This window comes from Geotrypetes seraphini, chromosome 7, assembly GCF_902459505.1.
Source record: "Geotrypetes seraphini chromosome 7, aGeoSer1.1, whole genome shotgun sequence".
Classification (NCBI taxonomy): domain Eukaryota; kingdom Metazoa; phylum Chordata; class Amphibia; order Gymnophiona; family Dermophiidae; genus Geotrypetes; species Geotrypetes seraphini.
In genome coordinates this window covers 161,421,531-161,441,592 of record NC_047090.1, presented here as the reverse complement: position 1 = coordinate 161,441,592, position 20,062 = coordinate 161,421,531, and the positions used below count along the sequence as shown (strand labels likewise).

General features: G+C 43.8%; 1 protein-coding gene across 1 annotated transcript in view; it reads left to right on the top strand.

The window, feature by feature from the left end:
- DYNC1H1 (dynein cytoplasmic 1 heavy chain 1) overlaps positions 1-20,062 on the top strand; it is a 312,112-nt gene that overhangs the window by 197,679 nt on the left and 94,371 nt on the right. The window contains exons 55-60 of the mRNA XM_033953397.1: positions 5,089-5,301; positions 12,985-13,112; positions 17,574-17,727; positions 18,322-18,468; positions 18,704-18,854; positions 19,040-19,293. Of these exons, the coding sequence (XP_033809288.1) occupies positions 5,089-5,301; positions 12,985-13,112; positions 17,574-17,727; positions 18,322-18,468; positions 18,704-18,854; positions 19,040-19,293 (1,047 nt within the window). The remainder of the gene's footprint in view (positions 1-5,088; positions 5,302-12,984; positions 13,113-17,573; positions 17,728-18,321; positions 18,469-18,703; positions 18,855-19,039; positions 19,294-20,062) is intronic.

Below are 20,062 nucleotides of genomic sequence, written 5' to 3'. Positions count from 1 at the left end.
AGCCTGTTCCGGAGTTTTCTTAAGGCTCATTCCTCTCGGGGCTTCTTGGGCTGAGTCTTCGCTCGTGCCTCCGGTGGACATTTGTAAGGATGCGGTTTGGTCTTTCTTACATTCCTTTGTCAGACACTACCGGGTAGATGTTCGGGCGCGTCGGAATGCGGTGTTCGATGAGCGTGTTCTGGTGTTGGCCCTTCGGGGGTCCTGCCCGTGATGGGAACTGCTTTGGTACGTCCCATTCGTAAAGATTAACCTCTACTGGCCTGGAGAGTGCTAAAGAAGGAGAAATTAGGTTCTTACCTGCTAATTTACTTTCTTTTAGCTTCTCCAGACCAGTAGAGGTCCTTACCATGTCTGTTGTTATGTTGGGGCTGTTGCATGGGCATTTTCCAACAGCATTTTGGGTACGTTAGTTGTTACTCCTGTTCGGAGTATTGTTTATTCTGTTTTCAGTTCTTGGTTCTGCTTGGCTATTGGCAGACTGATGAGAATAGAGAAGGGGATATATTATGTACTATCTCACAGTTTTGTTTTCAGTCTCCACCGTCTTGTATTATTTAATTAAGTTAAAAGACTAATTAACTAAGAGTGCTCTTAGTTAATTAGTCTTAATGTAATTAAATAATACAATTAATAAAAAAATGTTTTTGAGGTAGGAAGGAGGTCTGAAGTATATGATTATATTACATGCATACAGGATGAAGACTTGAAATAACATCTAAGTTATAAGAGGTCTCTTTACTGAGAAGCATGCATCTTTTATGATACTCCAGCCACTTAATTTACACAATGGGGTAAACATGTTAATAAAACGGTTGCTATCTATATGATAAAAAATGGGTTTCAGTGATGATAAGTCACTACACATCGGTGTCCGGTTACTTTTTTGTAAATAAATGAATTTATTGAATTAGATTTTGCATAATTATCCTTTAAAACCCCAAATAGTAGCAGCATTCAGTGCCATCGATCCAGAGCAAGCAGTGGCTTCTCCCACGACTGTCTCAATAGCAGTTTATGAACTTGCCCAAACCTTTTTAAAAACCTGCTACATTAACTGCTCTTACCACATCCTTTGATAACGCATTCCAGAGCTTACCTATTCTCTTGAGTGGAAAAATATTTCCTCCTTTTGGTTTTAAAAGTATTACTCTGTGCGGGGCAGGGATGGGCCAAACAATTACGTGCTAAAATTTTAGAATACTGCCAGTTACATGCATAACTGTTGCATTTATGTGCATAACTGAGGATTTATAGAATATCAGAACAGTTATTAAGCACTATTAGAGAGCTTAGTGTATAAACTAGGGCCCTAATTCTATAATTATTTTAAAAATTTCTAGTCCACCTATCAACTAGGCAAATTACAGGTTCACATAATGTAAAAAGACGTACTTAAATATGAACAAATTAGAACATCTATACACAATTGTAAATCATATAACATCAGTGCCCCAGTTCAAATTTGGTCCTTGTGAAAGAGCTATAGATATCATCTTATTTATGGAAAACTCTTACAAATAGATGGGTTTATAACAGTTTTTTAAAGGATCTAAATTCAGAACACACCCTCAATGAACCCTTCATTACATAGTTATGTGCCTAGTACCCAGCCAATCTAGGCACCAAACTTAATTTTTTTAATAGGCTTAATTGATGCTGATAATTGAAAATGCCATTAAAAACCAATTTAAAAAAATTAATTAGATGGTAGGCATCTTCCACTTCAATATAGCCATCTACACAGAGGTGCCTACTGGCAAGAAGATGTGATTAGAGATGGAGTTTGGGCATGGATCGAGTTAAGCGCCTATCTTAGGCCAAGAAAAATCTGGCTTAATATACCAGTGCCTAAGTTGACATGGCACCTACTGAGTTAGGGTCAGTTTCTATAAATGGTGCAAAGGCCTAGATTCTCTATAGCAGTGGTTCATAACCCTGTCCTGGAGGACCACCAGGCCATTCGGGTTTTCAGGCTAGCCCTAATAAATATGCATGAGAGAGATTTGCATATAATGGAAGTGACAGGCATGCAAATCTGCTCCATGCATATTCATTAGGGCTAGCCTAAAAACCCGATTGGCCTGGTGGTCCTCCTGGACAAGGTTGGGAACCACTGCTCTATAGGGTGCTGACATTGGAGGTTGCCGATCACATGTCAATCATGCAATAGCGCCCTATAGAGAATCGTGGCTCCATGAAAGACGCGCTAGAAATGTAGGCCAGGGTTTATATTTTAATTTTTTTTAATTTAAATCATTTTATCTGATCATGGTGGTGTATGGATTGAATTTCAGTTTGATGAGCAAGATTATTGTAAGTTTGTATGGAGATTTGATAATACATTGATTGCGGATTCAAATTTCCTTGAAGAATTTAAATTAAAAATATTTGAATTCTTTCAACTTAATACTTCAGAAGATATTAACATAGAAACGTTATGGGATGCATTTAAGGCTATCATGAGAGGTAATATTATTTCATATTCGGCATATATTAGAAAACAACTTAAAAAACAATTTTATAATTTGGAAAAAGAAATTAAACACTTGGAAACTAAATTAGTTGATAAATGGGAGCAAAATACCCTACAGGCTTTATTAAAAGCAAAAGGTAAATATAATGAGATATCTTCTAAATTTGTAAAGAAAGATTTGTTTTCCTAACAAACTATATTATGGAAACTCAAATAAGGCAGGAAGATTATTGGCAAATTATCTTAAAGCAAAGAAAAGAACAACAAAAATTATTGCAATAAAGAATGAAAACGGACACACATACTAAAATTGAAAATATTTTAAGTCATACAGAAAGTTGGAATCTGGATTTCTCTCAGAAACATAAACTCTCCACTATATTGTAAACCGCTTGGATCATTTTTTGGCTATTAAGTGGTATATAAAGTTTTTAATAAAGTCACTCGGGATCTAAAGATTTGTTTTACTAATTCATACCAACAACAACAAGGACCTTCCTAGGAAAAGGTGGCACTGTAAATATTGTAGTGAGTTCTAGAATATCAAAGCACCTACTGGGGAAAATCAAACTGGATTACTACAGATTTCTACAGACACGTATTGCTAACAGAATTCATGGCCTTGGTCATACATGCAGAACGCACACTCTTCAAACACAGGATAAGTGACCACAAGCTAAAAAGAGATATTCAGATTAATTTTTGTGTACATATTTCTAAGATACCACACTTTCTATGCAACGAAACACCAGAAAAATACAGATGCAATTCTTCCTGTAATGTGCAAAATATAAATATTGCGTCAATTCTGAAATCAGACATATTCCAATCACTAAATGGAAACTTTTCTACCTTTTTCATTTTGGTGATTTTATTCTTCTGATTATATTGAGCCCATACTCTGTTTTATTTAATCTATCCTCTCTGGTTGCTTTCCAGGCCCCCTGTCCATTTGCCATTTCTTTTCTTGCCTCCTGTCTTTTTACTTTCTCTACATTCATTTCTTGATTTTTCATGCTCCAGCTTTTTTCCATTTTTTTCTGCTTCTCAATCAGCTCAAATATCATACCTCCTTCAAGCTTCTTCTTTTTACTTCTACAGCTTTCCATTTCTTTCACATCTATGTCCAACATCTTTCCCCTCCCTCCATGTCAATTATTCCCCTCTCTTCCCTTACGTTATATCTGGCAACTCAACCTTTTATTCTTTCGTACCCATTTCCCTGCATCACACCAGTTATCCATTTCCCCCCATCTCCTCTTCCACATGCCTCATGTCTAGCATGTTCCATTACATTACTCCCAACACTACTACTCTCGTGCCTGAAGCAGAAACAAAAAAGGGTCTTTCTGTATCAAGAGGTCCAGAACTTCCCACTCATCCATCTCAGAAATTGCTGACATTTTTTCAGGTGATACGTTGGGACCTCTAATGAAGATATCCAAAGTTTTGGGGCATGCTCTCAATCAGGCCTAGAGTTAGGGGCCCCTTTATTTGGGTCTCTCTTATCTGCAGAAGATATCAAGTGTGAACCCTCCTTGAAATTGGACCAGTTGATATGAATTTACCCAAAATCCAATGTGGGGCCTTTAGAACCCAAGTGCATGCTTGCATTTTAGATCTGAGGAATTGGGGTAGACCTCTATCATACATATCGATTCTTAAGGCCCTGTGCTGCTATTAGAAACATGACAGCAGATAAAAGCCAAATGGTCCATCCAGCCTACCCATCCGCAGCATCCACTGTCTCCTCTTCTTTATCATTCTCTTTCTTGTATTGATATCTGCATTCCAGTCTGAATAAAGGAGTTGGTCCTTATCAAGCAGCCCCCAGCTTTTTGCTATGTTTGCTCAATGGTAGCTATGCTCATGAGGAATCTAGTAAAGCTTGTATGGTCTAGAACAGTGTATCGCAAATTGTGTGCCTCCTGAAATTTCAGGTGTGCTGTGAGATGCTGGAGAGAAAGAGGTGCCGGCTGACTTGCCTGCAGGACATGCCTCGCACGATGTAGGCAATCAGCCAGCATCAGTGCCTCTCCTTCTTTCCACATGTCTTCCCTGCTGGCACCTATCCCTCTACTGGCAGCTCAGGGCACATCAAGAGTTCCTTTGCGCTTGCGCAGACATTCACGTAATGACGGCACGCATGCGTGTGATGTCATTGCATTGATGTCGCATACTTCCGGGATGCCTTGAGCCGCGGCCACTATGTTTAGTGTGCCCTGGCTCGACAAAGTTTGCAAGACACTGGTCTAGAATTTGGTAGCTAAGACTTAATGGAGTGGAGGGGTAGTCTATTGGCTCATGCGCTAGAATCTCAGGCACTGGGTTTGATTTCCACTGCAGCTCCTTGTGACCTTGGGCAAAACACTTAACCCTCCATTGTCTGTGACTAAGATGCCGTCTAATTTAAGAGACTGTCTCTGGTATCAATATTTGTAGCAAGTTCTGTAGGTTGGACACGGTCGGAAAATTTCAGGTTTCCAGCAATTGCCATGAGTAGGGAAAACAACAGTAAATAGAGTGCATCATGTTTCATTTCTTCCCAACAGTGTGTTCTCTGTAGCAAGTATTGGTAGCTTTCTCTTCTAACCATGCATTTTGAAAACTTACAGGTGAATCGCAGTACAGCTTTGTTAAAGAGCTTGTCTGCTGAACGGGATAGGTGGGAAAAAACAAGCGAAACATTCAAGAACCAGATGTCCACTATTGCTGGAGACTGTTTGCTGTCAGCTGCTTTTATTGCTTATGCTGGTTACTTTGATCAACAAATGCGACAGAACCTGTTCACTACATGGTCTCATCATTTGCAGCAAGCCAATATCCAGGTAAATAGATTTTTTTTCTGGTCTCTTGCTTTAGTCTTTCCTGTCTATATCCCACCCAATCAGTTCTGAGGTTGAGGATGATTCTGCTTTAGTCTTTCCTGTCTATATCCCACCCAATCAGCTCTGGGGTTGAGGATGATTCTAACAATTAGAAAGGAAGGGAGAAGAAAGGAAATCTGTCTTCTAGTTGGTAAATGTCTTAAGCTGTCTAATTTGAAACCAGGTAAATTTGACTCTTCTCATTGCCAACTAAAGATTCTAGTTTGGTATCGCACCTCTTCACAAAATGTGATTCCAAGATTTTGACCTAGATTCACTAACCTTCCCGCTCCGTGGGCGATCTGATCCTTGGCTGGGCTACTGATCCACAACGCATCCTCATACAAATGGGGGCATTCGGAGGCATGCCCCACACTGACGACACAAATTGCTGCTGAGCAATCCTGACACATGCACAGACCATCTTTGCCTGTAGATGGTCTGCGCATGCGCTTGCTGTCCGTGAACAAAATTTAGCTTTTTTATTTTTTGACTTTTTTACTCGCGAACCCGTGGTTTAAAGCGGGATAAAACCACAGGCTCGCACTGCAGGGAAGGGCGGCAGAGTAGGAGAGTTGGGGTGGCAGGAGAGCTGGGGTGGCAGAGAGCAGGGTTTTTTCAGGGCGGCAAAGGGCAGGAAAGGACGTGAGTGACTGGTCCTCAGTAGTCGCTTCTTTTTTGATTGGCCAGCCCAGTTGGTGTTCCTGACTTTGTTTAGTGAATCGAGGCCCTTCCTACTTTGCATGCTGTTTCCCCTCATCTATATGTGCTGATCGGGTGCGGGAGGAAGGTTAGTGAATCGGGTCGGGGTCGCAAAGTGGTCGGGACACGATCGGTGGGCTTAGTGAATCTAGTCCTTTGTGTTTAACTAGTACTCGTAGTATTTATAAGATGTCTTGGATTAGTGATTTAGACTAGTTCAAGTATTTGATTTCACTTGTGTCCAGCAGACTTGAAACAAGCTTTGTGTTTAGGCAGTGCACAGTACTGCTGTGGAATTTGCTGGGTTTTGTTCAAGTAGTCTGGAGACTTGAACATCAAGGCCAAAAGAATTGCCAGAATGGATTTTCTTTCCCACATGATTGGGCTAGAGACTCCGTTCTGTGAATTCAAATAACAGACGAGGAAAAGCCATGTAAAAACAAATATTCTTTAGCACTCTCCAGACCAGTAGAGGTTAATCTTTACAAATGGGTATATATCCAATCATGACCAGCAGGTGGAGACTGAAAACAAAACTGTGGGACAGTATATAATATACTCCCTTCTCTATTTACCTCAGTCTTCTTTCAGTCTCCAGCAGGTGTTGAGTGATCTGTACCCATCTCCCTTGGTAGGGCTGTTGGAATTTGTTTAGGGGGTTTATAGTCCCTGTTTTTGGCCGGACGGAGCTTGGGCGGGCCCTGTTTGGGGGTCCGTCCGACCTCGGGGGTTTCAAACCTGGCGGGCCTCGAGCAGGGTCCCTCCCCCCACTTCCTCCACCTCCCCACATTTTTTTAGAGGAGCCTCAGCAGTAAGTCCCCTAAATCAAGCAAGGCATATTGTTTCGAGAGCCTGTGGAGTCTGTTCTGTAAAAAAAAAAAAAAATCCTGAGGTAGTGCCGGTCTGAAGGGTTGCTTCCCTGTCAGGTTACTGTTTTTTACTGTATTTTTTCTTCTAACCGGCACTTTGTTTCTAGCTAGGTCGCGTATGGAGCAATTGTGCCCTTCTCCGGGGGAGTGGGACACAATTAGGTCCAGCCGTGAGGCACTTGCGGCCGGACTGAAATCGGTAGTTTGGGCCGGTGAGGTGGTGGAGCTCCGTCGGCAGCGGCTGCAGGCGCCCAGAGCTCCCCGCCGATGGTGCCTCACGAGTCGGCTGGGAGCAGTGGGGAACCCGGTCTTCCCCAACCGCCCACGGAGGGATTCCCTGAAGGATTCCCTCTCAGCTGATTTTTTGACAGCTGATGCCGACTTGCCTGTTTTAGCGGCTGGGACTGTTCAGGCTTCTCAGCTGCTACAGGCTATGGAGGGAGCATTTTTGGCAGGAAAGTCGCCATTTTCACAGTCTGGCCCCTCCATTTTGTCTGCAACCTCAGGTGACCTTCCCCCTGTATTGGAAAAACAGGGGCAGGTTTCTGCTGGGTCCCCTGCTGTGGCAGGGAGTCCCTTGGGACCCCCGGGGGGTTTTTCCCCTGATTTATTTTTTCTTTGTGCAGAGCCTATTTTCAGGCGGCTGGGGGTCCTAAATGCGCTCAGGAGGTTTCGGGGAGTGGGGTTTCCTCCGCGCTCCCTGCGGCTTTGCCTCTCTCGTCTGTTGTGGCGCCCCTCCTCCTCCCTCGTCCAAGCGTCCGCGGGTGTCTTGGGATGAGGATTTATGGTCTGAGGAGCGTGTCGGTCTGGATGAGGACCTGGACCCTTTTGAGGATTTCCAGGACCCTCTCGAGGGGACGGCCGCTGGCAGCGGTTGTCGGGTTTCCCGTCTTCCGGCAAAGAGGCGTCCGTGGTGCGCCTTTTTCATAGAGATGAGCTACCGGACCTGATTCAACAGGTTTCTTCGGTGTTGCGTTTTGAGGATGTGCCGCCGGAGACTCCGCGTGTGGGGGACCCTCTGCTTCGGGGATCCGTACCGTTTCCCGCTCTTTTCCCATGCCTCAGGATATTGTACTGGAGCAGTGGAAAACGCCGGAGGCGCCGTTTCGTTTGGCACGCGTCATGGCTCGTTTGTATCCCATCCCATCCAGTCGTAGACGCGGTGGTCTCGGCGATTTCTAAGTGGCATACCGTGCCTGTTGAGGGCGATTCTGCCTTGCGGGACTCTGAGGAGCGCAAGTTGGAGAACATTCTTAAACAAAATTTTCAGGTCTCTGCCTTTGGGGTCCAGGCGGCTAGTTGTGGGGGGCTGGTGGCTCGCGCCGTGTTTCGGTGGGCTGAGCGTGTCCTGGATCGGGAGTCTGATGACTGGTCTTTGGTGGATCAGGAGGTGGCGAAGATTGAGATGGCTGCCTCGTTCCTCTCGGATGCTCTTTATGACTTAGTGCGGATCTCGGCTAAGTCTATGGCCTTTGGCGTGGCCACGCGGCGTATTTAGTGGCTTCGCGCTTGGTCGGCGGATGCTGCGTCCAAAGCTAAACTTACTAAATTTCCCTTCCGGGGGTCTTTTTTGTTTGGGGAGGAATTAGATAAGTTGCTTCAGACTCTGACGGACTCAAAGGTGCCCCGTCTGCCTGAGGACCGTGCCCGCCCGGCGTCTCGGGGTGGCACTGCCTGGGGGCGTTTGCGGGAGTTCCGCAAGTATCGCCCTGGGCGTGGGGCTGCTTCTTTCCCGGCTCCAGGGTTTTCCCAGGGTCGGTTTTTCCAGCGCATGCAGCCCTTTCGGGGGGCAGGGAATCCCTCCGCCGGTTCCCCCACTTCCCGTCCTGCAAAATGCCTCCTTGCCGGCGCCCCCTTTGGTTCCGGTGGGGGCCCGGCTGCGCAAATTTTTTCCCAAATGGGCCGAGATCACGTCCGATCAGTGGGTCCTGGAGGTGGTGCGGAACGATTATGCCCTGGAGTTCGCCCGCTCTCTGCCGGACCTTTTCCTAGCCTCTCCCTGTCAGGCTCCTTGGAAGACGCAGGCTTTTCGCCAGACCCTTCAGCGCTTGCTAGGCAGTTGTTCCAGTGCCCCCTCTGGAGTGGGGCACCGGCAGGTACTCAATTTACTTTGTGGTGCCCAAGAAGGAGGGGACTTTTCGGCCCATCCTGGATTTGAAGGGGGTCAACAGGGCTCTCAAGATTCCCTCTTATCGCATGGAAACTCTGCAGTCGGTCATTCTAGTGGTTCAGCCGGGGGAGTTTCTCACTTCTCTCGATCTGACGGAGGCCTACTTGCATGTTCCCATTCGGGCCTCTCATCAGCGCTTCCTTCGCTTTACGATCTTGGGTCGGCACTATCAGTTCTGTGCGCTTCCCTGTGGTCTGGCCACGGCTCCCCGGACGTTCACCAAGGTGATGGTGGTCGTCGCGGTGGCCTTGCTGGTGCACCCCTACCTGGACGACTGGTTGATTCGGGCAAAGTCGTTGCAGGAGAGCTCCCGGGTTACGGCTCGGGTGGTGGAGTTTCTCCGGTCGCTGGGCTGGGTGGTCAAACTTTCCAAGAGTCGGTTGGTCCCGGCTCAGCGTCTGGAGTACCTTGGGGTTCTGTTCGACACCTCCTTGGGGAAGGTCTTCCTTCCAGAGGCCCGGGTAAGCAAATTGCAATCTCAGATTCGCCTTCTTTTGGCGTCCCGGTGTCCTCGGGCGCGAGATTTCCTCCAAGTCTTGGGGTCGATGGCGGCGTCCCTGGACGTGGTGAGGTGGGCGCGGGCCCACATGCGTCCTCTTCAGTATGCTTTGCTCCAGAGGTGGTCACCCCAGAGGCACGGTTTGGATGTTCCTGTCCCCCTGCGAGGCGTGGCGCGCTGCAGTCTGCGTTGGTGGCTCCAGACCCCTCACCAGGTTCAGGGGGTGGGTCTGGAACTCCCGCAGTGGACGGTGCTCCTTACGGATGCGAGTCTCCTCGGTTGGGGGGCTCAGTGTTTGGGTCACTCAGCTCAGGGCACCTGGTTCACGGATGAGGCCTCCTGGTCGATCAACGTGTTGGAGACCAGAGCGGTCTGTCTGGCGCTGTTAGCTTTCCGCTCCCTTTTGTTGGGCAAGTCGGTCAGAGTCCTGTCGGACAATGCCACGGCAGTGGTTTATGTCAATCGTCAGGGGGGCACCAAGAGAACTCAGGTGGTGCAGGAGGCGGCTCGGCTCATGATTTGGGCGGAGTCCCATCTTCTGGACCTCTCGGCCTCTCACATTGCTGGGGTAGAAAATGTTCAGGCGGACTTTCTCAGTCGTCACTTCTTGGATCCAGGAGAGTGGTGTCTCGGCTCCGTGGCTTTTCAGTTGATAGTGCAGGCTTGGGGGCGGCCCCTGATGGACCTGATGGCCATGAGTGGCAATGCCAAAGTGCCCCGCTTCTTCAGTCATCGCAGGGACAGTCTGGCCGAGGGTCTGGATGCTCTGGTCCAACTATGGCCAACGGAGGGGCTGTTGTATGTGTTCCCTCCTTGGCCATTAGTGGGCAGAGTACTTCTTCGCATTGTTCACCATCCGGGTCTGGTGGTTCTGGTGACTCCGGATTGGCCTCGACGTCCGTGGTACGCGGATCTGGTGAGGCATCTGGTGGCGGATCCTCTTCCTCTGCCTCTCTTGGACGATCTTCTGACGCAGGGTCCCATTCCCATGTTCGACCCGTCTTCCTTCTGTTTTACGACTTGGCTCTTGAAAGGGGTCGCCTTAGTAAGAAGGGATATTTAGATAAGGTGATCTCTAAGCTCTTGGGGTCCTGGAGGCTTTCTACCTCTCGGGCTTATGTGCGGGTTTGGTGTCTCTTTGAGGGGTGGTGCCGGGCGCGGGGAGTGGTCTCTTTTCGCGCTTCCCTGCCTACCATTCAAGAGTTCTTGCAGGATGGCCTGGATAGATGCCTGGCTTGGTCTTCTCTCCGGGTTCAACTTGCGGCCCTGTCGGCTTTTCTAGGGTTGGTGACAGGTCAGCGTTTGTCGGCCATTCCTGATGTGATTCGCTTTTTGCGGGTGGCCAAGTTGCTCAGGCCTCCCATACGGCCCTCTGTTCCATCTTGGGATCTCAATCTGGTTCTCTCTGTTTTCGTGCGCCCGCCTTTCGAGCCGTTGGACGGCTGCTTTTTGAAGGACCTTACACTGAAGGCGGTCTTTTTGGTGGCCATTACTTCTTCTAGGCGTATTTCTGAGCTACAGGCTTTCTCTTGTAGGGCTCCCTTCTTGGAGTTTTCTAGGGAGCGGGTTGTCTTGCGGCCTGTTCCTTCCTTTCTGCCGAAAGTAGTTTCTCTTTTTCATGTCAATCAATCGGTGGTCCTCCCAGTCTTGGATAGTCGGGAGGGCTCTTCTGAGCAACGGCAGCTGCGCAAGTTGGATGTCGGTCGGGTCCTTCACTCTTATGTGCAGCGGACCCAGGAAGTCCGGAAATCCGATCATCTCTTTGTCCTTCTGGCGGGTCCTCGTCGGGGGGCTGGCGCTTCTAAGGCTACTATTGCGCGCTGGATCAAGGAGATGATTGCTTCCACTTATCTTCTGAGACAGAAGCCCGTTCCGGAGTTTCTCAAGGCTCATTCCACTCGGGGTCAGGCAGCTTCTTGGGCTGAGTCGTCGCTCGTGCCTCCAGTGGATATTTGTAAGGCTGCGGTTTGGTCCTCCTTGCATTCCTTTGTTCGACATTATCGGGTAGATGTTCATGCGCGTCGGGACGTGGTGTTCGGTGAGCGTGTTCTGGTATCGGCCCTGTGGGGGTCCCGCCCATGAGAGGGACTGCTTTGGTACGTCCCATTTGTAAAGATTAACCTCTACTGGTCTGGAGAGTGCTAAAGAAGGAGAAATTAGGTTCTTACCTGCTAATTTACTTTCTTTTAGCTTCTCCAGACCAGTAGAGGTCCCCACCCTGTCTGTTGTTGTTGTTGTTGGGGCTGTTTCGCGGGCAGTTTTTGTTTTTGACTGCGGGTTCTAGTATTTTTCTAGGGCCGGGGAGAATTAAAGAACAGCGGCTGTGGCTCGGCTGGCTTAGCTGGCGAGCTGTGGGGACCATTTTCCTTCTGGTATTTCTCCTCTGCATTTTCTAACAGCATTTGGGTATGTTAGTTGTTACTCCTGTTCGGAGTATTGTTTTCTTTCTGTTTTCCAGTTCTTGGTTCTGCTTGGCTATTCGGCAGACTGAGGTAAATAGAGAAAGGAGTATATTATATACTGTCCCACAGTTTTGTTTTCAGTCTCTACCTGCTGGTCATGATTGGATATATACCCATTTGTAAAGATTAACCTCTACTGGTCTGGAGAAGCTAAAAGAAAGTAAATTAGCAGGTAAGAACCTAATTTCTCCGTTTATTGACAAAGCTTCCATAGCCTGGGAAGAGCAAGCCCTCCGAATTTCAGTGCTCTTCAAAGAGAGAAAACAAGGCAAACAGTTTTATATCTTATGTGACATCATTTGTAGTAATTATCATGCTTTAGAATACAATGACACAGTTGATCACATGACTTCCTTTCCAAAAATGCCTTGCGTCAATGTTAACATTAAAAGTCCATTCTGTTAAGTTTTTAACCCAGCAGGTGACAGTGTTCCACTTTTCTTCCTAAATCGCCCTTGATCTTTGATCTCTCCATATTATCAATCATGTCAGTAAAAGCCCTACTTCCTGCAAACACATCTTAACTTCTTTATGACCTTCAAATTAGTATTGTATTTTCTAATCTATAAGAAACAGATTCTCTGTAAAACACCCAAATTTTCTGTTCCTCTGAGAACCTTATCCCCATGGATAAGAATAGTACATAAATCTGTCTCATAAGAGTCACAAAATCAACCTTCTGAACTTCCTAACATTAGCTGAAATGTAGAATCAATCCTTAATTACAGTTGCCTCAGACTGTGTCACTATAGATCCATCTGAATCTCAAATCTTTATTAGACACCTTATTTTAATTCATTCTCAACCTTAATTTTCTGACACCTTATCCATCGCACCTGTAAATTTCAGAAATTCCTCAACAGTTTGAATCATTGACATGCCCAGCATGACTGTTAAGTTTGTAATGTATGATCAGTAAATTTGCATATATTTTTGTTTCAGTTCCGCACCGACATTGCAAGAACAGAGTACCTCTCTAATGCAGATGAGCGCCTTCGCTGGCAAGCAAACTCTTTACCTGCAGATGATCTGTGCACGGAAAACGCAATTATGCTAAAACGATTTAATAGGTATATGTTATTACAAAACACTTTGTTTTTCATAATCATTATACCATACTGACTAAGAAACAAGTGAATTTTAGAAACGGGAGTATTTTTTTTGTGTGAGCAAACAAAACAGCTATAAGTGGATGTGGTATATCTTGAGAGAGAACCTAAGGAACATCAAAAATTAACAGGCTAATATTTGTACATTTAGAAGGCTAATGAGTAGATGAGCAGATAGTGAAATGGAAATAAGAAATTTAAGGTAAATTTAGGTAAATTAGCACTGGAAAATGAATTGACAATTGACCCCAGTAGGAGAAGAATGAAATGGTTTCATCTTGGATTGCTCTTGCTAAAACAAGATAGTAGATACCTGGAGAGCAGATGGAAGAAAGTAAGAATTACTTGCGAGTTTAAGGGCAGGAAGAAGTTTGTGGCCAGTGGTTTAACATCGAGGAATAGATCACAGTGGCTCTGCCTTTTGAAGGAATTAAGAAATTCTACCAAGCAGAATTTAGACGGAGTAAAATTGACTGCTGCCAGTTTGGTTCTTGTGGGAGAAATTTAAAGTTTTGTATAGTTACAGATTATGGAGAGGGGGAGCATAAAGTAGGAGAATATTTCAGTGGGTAGAAAAAGGAGATGCAGGGGATTTCATCATCTTGGCCTTACCCATTCCCAGTGAAATTTTTAAGGGTTAATGGTTCTGTTGCATAGTCTAATGCAGTGACTTGCAAACATTTTCTGCTCCAGCACACCAAACTCAGGCCTGCACTTGGAGGGCCTCCGCGCATGTGTGGACGCAGATGCAGTGACATCACGTGTACACTTGACATCATGTCAATGTCTGCACATGTGTGGAGACCCTCCAGACGCGGGCTCTGAGCTTGGGGACTTCCAAAAACCCAGACAAACTGCTGAGTTTTGGAAATCTATCTATTTTCTAACCCTGAAATTACTACATCGAAGGGAACAGAGAGGAGGAGAGGTGCCGGCGCCAGCGGACTCATGTACTCTTGTGGCATACCCAGAATTTCACCACAGCAAACAGTTTGAGATTCACTGGTATAATGAATGTCTCTCCGAATTGAGTTTGTTTCCCAATTGCTTTGAAACAAGCAATGATAAATTCTCATTAAGAAAGGGGAGCTGGAGAGGACTAATTTTGACATTTTACTGCCCAATGCCCCAATTGCTCTTTGGATCATTCTATGTCAAGTGGTCCAATATTGAAAATCATCCCCACTCAACCTCCTCCAAATTGAATAAAATTATGTGTGGATGTTCCCTTCATCTGGATCTCTATTGGTTTGAGACTTAGAGATTGTCGAATGTAGGTCACTTTCGGAGCATATACTATGCTCTGCGTTACACACAATGGCAACTTTGTCCAGCCATAAAGCCCAACAAAGCCTCTGAGAATTGAAATTTTGTGGATTAATACTAACATCATGTGTAAAGTTTGGAATGTAACATTAGTTTACCTCCCCTCCCCTTGTGTGAGCCAGAAAAAGTAGGCAAAATGTTATAAAAGAAATGTAATGCTTGCTTTGACTCCTCATTGCTCCTGACCTGTATTTTGATTCAAGTCATAATTGTTCCAGCAGTCATGGCTCATGACATGCACATAAGATTTACATTAAGAGGCTTTGCAGCTAGTTGGAAGCAAAGATATAATTGCACAAAGAAATGATATTAGTGCTTTATACAAATTTTGGCCATTTTGGGAGTGCAAATATCTCAACTGTACATCATCCAATTTTATTTATTTTTTAATATCACTTGAAATGGTGTTTTGTTTTGGGGTTTTGGTTTTTGGGGGGTTTTGCTACAAAAGCCATTCTGTTTCATATTTGACCCAGCCTTGCTTTGACCAGAGGTTAGGTCTCAAATGCATGCATTATTCACACACGTATGCATGTAATGGTAAAAAAACGGGGCATCTTTGGCATCCTATTGTGTACTATGCAAATGAGCTAGAGGTGTGAAATTGCATGGTGTAGCTAAGTTCGTTGGGGTTGCCATGCTAACTCAGGGTACGACATCCACTGCTTTCACGTACTCTTGTAAATGGCCCATCAAGATGGGCATTTAGTTGTTTCATTGCAAGTTCAATAAAGGTCCCTAGCTGCATATCTTCAGTTTTAATAAAATGTTGTTCTTTTTGTTGCATAGAGCTTTTTGGACCCCAGTTCGTTTACAGAATTTGGATAGCTCTAGGTATAATAGATGCTGGCATTGTAGTTTAGAAACTGGGACTTTAGATCATTTAATTTTTTTCTGTCCCTATATAAATGCCTTTTGGAAGTTAATTTGGTCCCAAATTAATTCATTGTTAGACAATCATATTGCCCTTTCCTACGATACTATTTTATTTGGTACATCTTTGAGATTTAAGAGTCCAATTTCAGCAAATAATAATAAACTTTTACTAATACTGACGAGGGTTGCCATTCAACATATTACTAGAAATTGGAAGGATTATTCTAAACTTAATTATACCTTTTGGTGGAATTCAGTCTGTCATATTTATAAAATGAAGGGCCTTGCTGTACAGCAAGGAAACTATCATAATTTTAAAAAGATTTGGGGGCCATTGATTACATATTCTAATGATCAGACACCTTAAACACCTTTTTATTATATAAGGATACAAGTAGGGTGGGATTGGGATATATGATATTTGTTTTAATTGGATTATTAATAATGGATGGAATGGGTGGGGAGGGATTCTTTTTATGCTTTGATGATTATAAGTAAGAATGTCAAGTGATTTGTAAAATTTTTTTTTTTTTGATTGAATATTATACACTTGTAAGATATGAAAACGAATAAAGAAAAAAAAATGTTGTGACATAGGTTTGGGGCCATGGGTTACTAACTTGACAACTTATTAGATATAAATGTGCTTTGCTTTAATAAGTTACAGTTGAAATAATCTTATGATTCAAAATTAGCATCCAAAGGGCCCTGCTTAATCCTTTCATCGGCCCTTTAAGAAAAGTACTGTGTGGGTTTCAAAGGAACATATGGTTCTTGAAGCTCCAATGATAACCTCAACAGGAAGGCAATACAGCTATTCTCAGCAAATTCAAGGCATTGTACTCGGGCTATCTGCCTAATGAGCAGCATTTGAAGTGATTTTGAAGCACGATTTGTCTTTGAAATTGTTACTCTTTCCTCACCATACTGTTCTTTCATCCCTTAATTTTTCATCCTAATAAAAATTTACAGTTACTAGAAAGCCACAAATTTCCAATTCAGATTTTCTCTTATTACAGTGCCTGTATGCATCTCCAACATATTTATCATTAAACACCGGTTGAAACCAGGCCTATTTTAAGCTATTAGGAATTAGTGAGTCAAACATGGCTCAGTGAGTTTTTTTGTAGACAAAACATTTCTCTTTCAAATGGTGCAAGAAAGAAAGAGATTGGAGGATGTACAGTTGTGATATATGACATTAAAAATATAGGTAAAAATGTACATAAATTTTTTTTCAACAATCTTAATACAGATTTATCTCATAAAACAAAACTGCCAATTCCTAAAATCTGAGCCCTATTGTGTTTTCTGTTCAGGAGCTATGTTGGGTCAAATATTTGCCTGTACATTCCATGATAAATTTGTTTCATTAGCATATACCAATGATCTAAGTGGTATATTTGGATTCAACACTAGAAATATAACTTTTAGCTTGGCCAAGCAACCATCCTTTCAACAACCTGAACCCAAAAGAAGCTGCTAAGGTACTATGGGAGGGGGGGTTGTGGAGTTTTGAACCTATGACCTGTGGAAGATGGAAGAAGTTCCTTTAACCACTGAGCCACAGGAGCTTTTGTTGAGGCAGAGGAGGATGCTGATTTTAACATTAGGTAAGGGTGAAACATGCTGGTGATTGAGTTTAGGAGGATTATAGATTAGGTTGGTTGTTGTGAGTTGGGGAGGAGGCAAGTGGGTAGGGTGAGGAGGCATTAGGGATATTTTTAATATCCTAGCTATTTTAATTGAAATTGTAACATTCCTTAGGCATGTTGATGAGGCATGGAAATAGTTCTAGAATTTGCAATAACATCTGTGTGCACATTGATCCATTGGTCTAGCTCTAATTTTCAAAGCATTTTATTGAAAGATGACTTGTTACAATTCTGAATAAGTCCTTTTGCATGGATGTCAGCACTTACTCTATAGAGATTACTCTATAGAGAGCTGTAATTAGGTAAAATCGTTATGTTCATGTAATCTAGGTTAAAATGTGTTCTCCAAGCTTATAATGCTAATGTATACTATACATTTTTTTCATGTGTCCAGCTTCTGGCAAATCTGTAAACCACTGCTGAATTTTCCTGAAGCAGCTGCAAGAGCTCAGAGCTCCTGGTACTCTCAGCAACACATTTTCATATTCAGTTATAGGCTAAAGTAAATCATTACTTTTTTCCAACTATATGTGTATATTAGTTGTACCTAATGTTCTCTCACTAGGTATCCCCTGATTATTGATCCTTCTGGGCAAGCTACTGAATTTATTATGAATGAATATAAAGAACGCAAGATAACCCGTACTAGCTTTTTGGACGATGCTTTCAGAAAGAATTTAGAAAGTGCTTTGCGATTTGGCAACCCACTTCTTGTTCAGGTTAGTATTAGTGTTTGTAAGTATACCAGCATACATCTGTTAAAATTCACCAAAGCAAGCAATAGCAAAGGATGTTTGTACTCTCCCACTCTAACCTCATTACTTTCCACTTTTACAGCCCAAAACCAGCACTTAATTCCTTCCTTGATCCCTTTTTACTCTCCTACCTGTAGAGCGGTGCTTCTCAACCCCATCCTGTAGGCATACCTAGCCAGTCAGGTTTTCTGGATTACTACAATGAATATGTATCAGATACCCATTATATGGGAATCTGTATGATACGTAATCATTGTGGTAATCCTGAAAACGTGACTGGCTAGGTATGCTTACAGGGCAGGGTGGAGAAGCACTGTTGTAGAGGTTCAAGTCCTCTACAACAATGCCTCTCTAATTACAGTCCTGTGGCTCTTTAATGGTGTGGACACATTTCTCTCTTTCTATATCCTTGTGCTTTTATATTGCCTTTCATCCATGGCCCTGTGTGTGGTTGACCAACTTCTGGTCTTACAATGTCCCAGTGCAGCTGAGTTGTACTAGCTGGGTCCATTGTTGTGCATATATATACACAGGGTAATAAATAAATCTTCTTTGTAGGATGTGGAGAGTTATGATCCCATTTTGAATCCTGTACTAAATCGTGAAGTTCGCAGAACTGGAGGCAGAGTACTTATTACCCTTGGTGATCAGGATATAGACTTGTCCCCATCGTTCGTCATCTTCCTTTCCACCAGAGATCCAACGGTAAAGGAATTTTTTTTGGTGGGGGGCAGTAACAATAATGGCATTTCTTTTGACATGAAGCTTGATACACATACACATCCATGTTCTTTGGGAAGTCAATAGTTTAACTATTTTACAGATTTAAGTAAGTGATCTTAAGAGAACTGAAAAATCACACTGCTAAGTTGGGTGAGTAAACTATGGTCCTAGTTAAGAGGACTATAATTAGCAGCTTATCCTGCAATTTGTTTGACAGGTTGAGTTCCCACCAGATCTCTGCTCTCGGGTCACATTTGTTAACTTCACAGTGACACGCAGCAGCTTACAGAGCCAGTGCTTGAATGAAGTCTTGAAGGCTGAAAGACCTGATGTAGATGAAAAGCGATCAGACCTCCTGAAGCTCCAGGGTAAATATATTTAAATTCTGTTATTAGATAATAAGTTCTCTTTCAAAACATCTGCATTTCATTTGTTCAGTATTGAGACAATTTGATTAAACTTGTGCATGTGACATGAAGAATGCACACTTTATTGGTTCAGTAGCTGTTCTCCATGAATGTTAGTTTTTAAAAAATGTTCCTTTTTACTTTAGGTGAATTCCAATTGCGTCTGCGACAGTTAGAGAAATCTCTGCTTCAAGCTCTTAATGAAGTCAAGGGTCGTATTCTGGATGATGACACCATTATCACCACTCTAGAGAACCTGAAAAAGGAGGCAGCTGAAGTCACTCGGAAGGTGGAAGAAACTGATATTGTCATGCAGGAAGTGGAGAGTGTCTCGCAGCAGTACTTGCCACTTTCTACAGCCTGTAGCAGCATTTACTTCACAATGGAGTCCTTAAAACAGGCAAGAATGGGAAAAGCAAGAAAGCTGCTTCTTGTAATGATGTACTGAATCACTAATTTACATCTGGTGCAGTTTTCAGACATTAACAAACCTTAAAATGCAAAATTGTTCTTACTATAGCTACCTTAGGCTCTATTTACTAAGCGGGAAGTGCTAAAGCGTTCCACTTTAATTTTGCATCTGTGTACACTAACTGCTTAGTGGTAGCTTAAAAATATTTATTTTTTGGGGGGAGGCATGTTCTGTTCAGCTAGGGAGGACCTGAGTAAGGGTATGATAAGCCCATTTCTTTAGCACTCTCCAGACCAGTAGAGGTTAACTTTACGATTGGGTATATATCTAATCATGACCAGCAGGTGGAGACTGAAAACAAAACTTTGGGACAGTATATCCTAGCCCCTCCTCTCTATTTCCCTCAGTCTTCTTTCAGTCTCCAGCAGGTGTTGAGTGATCTGTACCCATCTCCCTTGGTAGGGCTGTTGGAATTTGTTTAGAGGTTTATTGTCCCTGTTTTTAGCCGGACGGAGCTTGGACGGACTCTGTTTGGGGGTTCGTCCGACCTCGGGGGTGTCAAACCCGGCGGGTCACGAGCGGGGTCCCTCCCCCCACTTCCTCCACCTCCCCATATTTTTTTAGAGGAGCCTCAGCAGTAAGCCTTGCCCCCTAAATCAAGCAAGGCATATTGCTTCGAGAGCCTGTGGAGTCTGTTCTGTAAAAAAAAAAAAAAAAATCCTGAGGTAGTGCTGGTCTGGAGGGTTGTATCCCTTTA